The 6,499-nt window shown below is 41.2% G+C and overlaps 1 protein-coding gene across 1 annotated transcript in view; it reads left to right on the top strand.

Moving 5' to 3' along the window:
* The window catches only part of pkhd1l1.1 (PKHD1 like 1, tandem duplicate 1), a 30,986-nt gene extending 27,258 nt beyond the window's left edge, over positions 1–3,728 (top strand). The window contains exons 69-74 of the mRNA XM_019874144.1: positions 557–714; positions 894–1,029; positions 1,373–1,714; positions 1,880–2,031; positions 2,122–2,268; positions 3,074–3,728. Of these exons, the coding sequence (XP_019729703.1) occupies positions 557–714; positions 894–1,029; positions 1,373–1,714; positions 1,880–2,031; positions 2,122–2,268; positions 3,074–3,460 (1,322 nt within the window). The 3' untranslated portion in view covers positions 3,461–3,728. The remainder of the gene's footprint in view (positions 1–556; positions 715–893; positions 1,030–1,372; positions 1,715–1,879; positions 2,032–2,121; positions 2,269–3,073) is intronic.
* Positions 3,729–6,499: the final 2,771 nt, after the last annotated feature.

Below are 6,499 nucleotides of genomic sequence, written 5' to 3'. Positions count from 1 at the left end.
AATCAAATTCAACCCCTTTTTATTTTATTTTTTTCCCCCTGACGTTTTCACTTACTTTGATTTTACTGTAGTTATTTACTTAGCTATAGTGATAATTAGCTTTTTTTAAAAACATATATTTGGTTATAGCAACTCTTACTCAGTTACAGTTTCAAATCCGAGATAAACTGCGCTCATTAAATTAAATTCTAATTACTACCCCACACCTCTCAGTTTCTTTCACTTTGCTTTAGTTACATTGTTACTTTCAGGTACTTTGATAGAGTTACATTGTTATTGTTCCAGTTAGTTATTTACAGATATTTAGTTACAGTTACTCGTTAAAATAACTCAGTTACGGTTACTTAGATACAAATTGGAATGTGGCTGTGTTCAGAATGAGCCAGTCACATTCAAATTCAACTAAAATGGGACTTGTGAAGCATAAAGTGCGGAACCTCAATTAAAGTTCAGCTGTTCACGTCACTGCTCCACTTGATTCACGTGAATGCGTATAAATGTTCCCGATCGTAGTAGGTTTGTGTGTGTGTGTGTGTGTGTGTGTGTGTGTGTCCAGGCCCTCAGGACCACGGCTGGTGTTCAGGTTACACGTGTCAGAAGAGGGTGTCCCTCTTCCACAGCATCGTGGCCACAGGGCGCGCTGTGGACGTTTTCTTCACAAGCACCAGTCCTCAAAAGCTGCGACTCATGATGCTCAACGCCGACGAGAACGAGGTCAGAGTACATTAAAAAAAAAAAAAAAAAAGTCATTCTGTGTATGCATGTCCACATTATGTTCTGGTTTCCTGTCAAATAAAAAGTATGCAATTTATTTTCCTTCAAATATTGTTGATGTTATTTACTGTATGTAGATGATTGTTGATGGCTTTATGTGTTTGCTTGGTTCCCTGCAGAGTGTGCTGGTGTCCGTCTTCTACTCCAAGCCGCAGCAGATGGACGTGTACGTCGACAACCAGCTGGTGGCACCCACCAATGCCGAGTGGAATGACGACAACACCGACTTCACCCTCAAGGAACCCACCTACGATGGTATTAAACATCAAATAGAGTCAAATGTCTGCGTGTGTGTGGCCACTAGCGAACAGTACATACGAGTAAGCAGCCGTAATATTAGTTAACATTAATATTTTTCGCAGAGGATAAAGAACATATGACTATGACTTTTGTAATATTGTTTGTCTACATGTGTCCAACATGTGTTTGTGTTGTTATACAAGTTGTTCAAAGGTTTATAAATTGTGCAATATTGATGCTAATTTTTCATTAGCCTGTCTATGGTGTTTCCCATTATGTTTTAGCATTAAGCTAGCACACTTGGGCTCTTTCGTGTCATCTGAATGAGTTGTCAAAAATATACATGTTTTGCCTGCAGGTCAATACGTCCCAGAGCTCAACGGCTCCACACTGGGCAGCAACTTCTTTGATCAGACCTCCAAGATGTTGAAGGTCCTGCTGAGAGGATCGGAGCCCGTGGAGATCCGGATGGCGCCCAAGCTCGTCATCTCATTCAACCTGCCCACCATGACTGAGGACGAGTTCTTTAGTGACAACCTGATCCGCAATCTGGCCGCCTTCTTCAAGGTCCCGTCCAACATGATTCGGGTCACCAAGATCATCAGGGAGGAATCCAGGCGGAGGAAGAGGTCCACTGGCTTGACGGTGGAGGTGGAGATCAAGAAGCCGCCAGTCCAGCAGGTCTCCAACACCACCGATGGTGAGATTTGGATCATGGTGGACTAATTGGTTAGCATGTCTTCATCCTAGTTTTGAGGTTATTGATTTGAATCCCGTGAATTTTTATTTTATTTTTTTGTGGGTACTCTGTCACCAAATATCAGTTACCCTTGAAGCCTTAGCATTCCTGATTTTGTGCCCCCAGATGAGGACGATTTCAAGGTATTGCAGAACATTGCAGACAATTTGGGTCAGGCGGCCATCTCGGGCAACCTCAGTCAGTCCATCGGCTTCAACATCTCGTCAGTGGGAGTGATTGCGCCCCCGCCTCCGTCTTCGGACCCTCGCTGGAATGAAGTAAGACCAAAATCACTGTGAATGACAAAAAAAAAAAAAAAAAAAAAAAAAAAACAGGAAGGGAAATCATACCTTGGCCTGGGCGTGCAGGAGGCCTCCGTGGAAGTGACAAGAGAGGAGCCGAAAGTGAGCCACGTGTCCAGCGTGGAGAAGCTGCTCGTGGTGCAGGAGCCCATCGCGGGTAACTACGTGGGGCCGCTGATGCAGCAGCCAAGCGTCATGGCCGTGGACCAACAAGTGAGCCGCTACATGTATTTACTCTTCAACCCCAGCCCCCCTCGATAAAAGCAACATTCACTTTTTGAAAAATTCCATAAAACTCTTGACGACTATCGATACTGCCAATCGGCAACCTGAAGAAAGTCGTTTCTTGAAGAGGCTGGTCGAGAAGTGAAATTACTGTTGAATTTTTAGTAATTTCTTAAAATGTAAAGAAAATAGTTCAACACTTGAATTACGAAAAAGAAGTAAATACGTTTTCAGGAACTACAAGACAAGAATGTAATTGTTCCTAAATACTACACTTATTTAAAATAAAAATACATTGGACAAAAATGAAATTATGCGGGGAAATTTTTAAAGATTTAGCAAAAAAAAAAAAAAAAATCTATTCTAAAACTGAAAAAAAAACCGAAACAAAAAAATTAAAACCTACTTCAAGAAATGAATACATTTTCTAAAATGCAAGTCAAAAATCCTGAATATTACACGTCTGTATAGATATAAAATAAAATTTGAAAATGTATCATTAAAAAAAACAATGCCAGAAAAATGAAAACAATGTACAAAAAAAACTAAAAATAGAAATGTAAAATAAATCACGCAAAATAAAACTAAAATAACTACAATGAATACATAAAAAAATTAAATCAGTTTGCGACAAGAGATACCTGTATTTTCCACCGTAAAAGAAATCAACAAAAAAAAACAGTTTTCAAAACACTCAAATTCAAGCAGCAATTCTTTCACATACCACTAGAGGGAGTCCGCGTTCCACTCTGACACACCGCAAATCACCGCTCCAAACAATTTTGACCTCCAGGGCGACTGCGTCTCGGTGGGTGTGACCACCATGACGGTGACGGCCAGCCTGAAGGACTCCACCGGCGCCAGCGTGAACGGTCTGGAAGGCAACTCCACCATCTTGTTCCGCTCCTGCTGGGCCAACTTCAGCGACCTGTCGGTGGTCAACAGTGCCGAGAACCTCACTATGGTGTTCAGCTTGAACGACTGGCGTGCCACCTCGCAGGAATTCAGCGTCCGGGAGATCCCCACGCCCGCTCCGACACTCTTTGACAACGTCACGCAGGCCACCGTACCTGACGACAGCGTGTTCGCCACGGGTAGCACCGTCTTGCCTGGGAGTTTGTGCCTGGTCAGCGTCATTTACACGTTCGCCTGCTGTACCGACGACGTGCCCATTTGTTAGGGTGCGCTCTTCAGTCACCACCTGGGACAAAAAATGTGCTGGGTTAATTCATCTTTCCATTTTCTGTGATAAATTAATAATAATAATAATAACAATTTGGGTTTACAAACTTAAAATGTGATTTTCTTCTTCCTTTTTTGTGCATTAATTGTGTGAATGCTGAAAGCATGTTCTTCCAATTTCTCTCTCGCCCATTGTTTTGACATGCAACTACTTCCACGTAATTCATATTCCAAAAATAAATAAATAAATCACATCTTGCAAGCTATTATTTTACTGGTTCCAAAAATGTGCAGTTTTCCCAGAATTCAACATTTTCAACCAAAAATTTCACATAGTTCCCATTAGAAATTCAATTCATTCTAGTTCATTCATCTAGTTCATTCTATATTGCAAATGTCTAGTTATTAAAGTCTATGATGCTCAATTCATTTGTGGGGAAACGTGTAAAAACATTTACTAACTGGTCACCAGCTAATTTGCGAGATACATAGAAACAAAGAAATATTCCAGAGTGTATCCCACTTCTCTTGCCAAAAGTCAAATGGCATTAAAGACTTGAAATTGTCGAAAGGTGTGAATGTGAGTGAAGGTACTTGTTTGTCTACATGCACTTTGTCATTGCCTGGTGACCAGTCCAGCTGCACTACAAAAATAATGATAATAATAAAAATAATGTCGGGTGAACGCATAATTTCAAGGCAACAAGCTTTGATAACATTTTAAGTTGGTCTTTTCAACAAAATATTTGAACTTTTGCTGTCATGAAAATTGGCTTCCTGTATTTCACAACAAAGAAATAAGAGTTTACTGCACAGGTATCAAACTCAAGGCCCGGGGGCCAGATCCGGCCCGCCAGGTCATTTTATGCGGCCTGCGAAAGCAAATCATGTGCGTCAACTTGTTAAAATCTGTACCGAAATGTCAAATTATCATGTGTAAGAAGTAACGTTGAGATTTTTGCAATAATTTTGTTCCCCTGTTTACACTCACTTGAACAATAATTGAAAAAAATATTATAATTTACTTTGATTTCCAAACTAGTAATCTATTTGTTGTGGACAAGTAATAATTTTGTGGTTTCACTGTCATAACGGCCCTCCAAGGGAAGATCCATCCATCGATTTTCCGATCCGCTTATCCTCATAAGGGTCGGGTGGGCTGCTGGAGCCTATCCCAGCTGTCTTCGGGCAATAGCCGGGGGACACCCTGAACCGGTTGCCAGCCAATCGCAGGGCATACAGAGACGACGACGTTTTAGAGTGTTCAATCAGCCTGCCATGCATGTTTTTGGAATGTGGGAGGAAACCGGAGTACCCATAGAAAACCCACACAGGCCCGGGGGGAACATGCAAACTCCACACAGGGAGGCCGGAGCGGGGATTGAACCTAGTACCTCTGCACTGTGAGGTTGACACGTTAACCACTGGGCCACCGGGCCGCCCTCCGAAAGAAGATGTAACTCCAAATTGGCCCGCGACTAAAATAAGTTTGACCCCCCTGGTTTACAGGAACGGTTGTCCCTTTAATTGAACCCCAACTTAAAGATAGAAGTGAAAACAGCTTGCTTGCTATTTTGCGCAAACATTGTTGCCCAAAATGTCAATACATTTATATTTTCATCGTTCTCACTTCTCTCATCGGAAGTCAGCCTCATTCACGAGGACAATAAACTACACGAAATACAGGTAGATGCCTTGAAATTTTCAATCCACTGTCCATGGTCCTGATCGACGTCCGCCTGGCGTTTTTTTTTTTTTGCCTGCGTTATTTTCCGCTTCACTAGAGACAGAATTGTTTATTTCTGTTCGTTCTTGTTTTTGACTAGGTTTTGAATTTTGTTGTAGTGTTTTTTTGTTTGTTTTTGTTTTTCGAGGCGGCGCAATTGCTCCATGGCAACTGTCGCACGCATCGCGCGGAGACTGCAGCTCAGAGCAACACAATCCGAGCGAAAGAAAGAACGAAAAAGAAAAAGAAAGAAAGAAAGAAAGAGAGAGGCATCTTTTCAGCTCCCTCGCCAGGGGAGGAGTGACTGCGTGTATAGGACTCCCACAAAGACTTTTACAGCCTTCATTTTAGTGAGGGGGGGGGGCGTTTAACACTTAACTTTGCCTGTCTTGACGCGCCGCGCGCACTTTGCTTGGACGCTAAATTGAGTGTGTGGCACCCCCACGGCCCCTCCTCCCAGGGCCCCCATGGACGTCTCTCTCGTGGCCGGAGCAATTGGAACACATTTCTTACGATGTATAGTTTTGGGAGGTGTGTTTAACGTGGCTTTTTTTTTTAAGTTTGATTTTGTGATGTTGCTGTTTTGTTGTTGCTGTTTTTGTCGATGAGTCGTTTCGTTTCTTCTTGTTTTTGGTGTGTTTTGTGAATTTATTGGGCATTTGTTGGGTTTGTTTTTCAATGGGAAATTTGTTTCGTTTTTTTTGCAGGGGGGGTTGTTTGTTTTTTTGTTTTTTTTTTTTTTTTATGTCTGTGTTAGTTTGTTTTGTGGACAGAATTGTTTATTTCTGTTCGTTCTTGTTTTTGACTAGGTTTTGAATTTTGTTGTAGTGTTTTTTTGTTTGTTTTTGTTTTTCGAGGCAGACAATTTGTTTTGTGTTTTTTATTTTGTGTTTGGACGGTGAGCTTTTTTTAGTTTTTTTTGGTGAAGATTTTGTTATTTGTGTTGTTATTTGTGATTTGTAGTTATTTGTTCCTCTTCTTTGGCATCTTTCATGTTTTGCTAAGACGATTTCTTCTCTTTGCTTATAAGGTAAACACGCACGCGAACAATTGGAACACATTTCTTACGATGTATAGTTTTGGGTGGTGTGTTTAACGTGGCCTTTTTTTTTTAAGTTTGATTTTGTGATGTTGCTGCTGTTTTTGTGGATGAATCGTTTCGTTTCTTCTTGTTTTGGTGTGTTTTGTGAAGTTATTGGGCATTTGTTGGGTTTGTTTTTCAATGGGAAATTTGTTTCGGTTTTTTTGCAGGGGGGGTTGTTTGGGTTTTTTTTATGTCTGTGTTAGTTTGTTTTGTGGACAGAATTGTTT

This window comes from Hippocampus comes, unplaced genomic scaffold (assembly GCF_001891065.2).
Source record: "Hippocampus comes isolate QL1 unplaced genomic scaffold, H_comes_QL1_v1.1 scaffold166, whole genome shotgun sequence".
In the NCBI taxonomy this organism is placed as follows: domain Eukaryota; kingdom Metazoa; phylum Chordata; class Actinopteri; order Syngnathiformes; family Syngnathidae; genus Hippocampus; species Hippocampus comes.
Note: the sequence above shows the minus strand (reverse complement) of the source record. Positions and strands in the feature narration are given on the sequence as shown.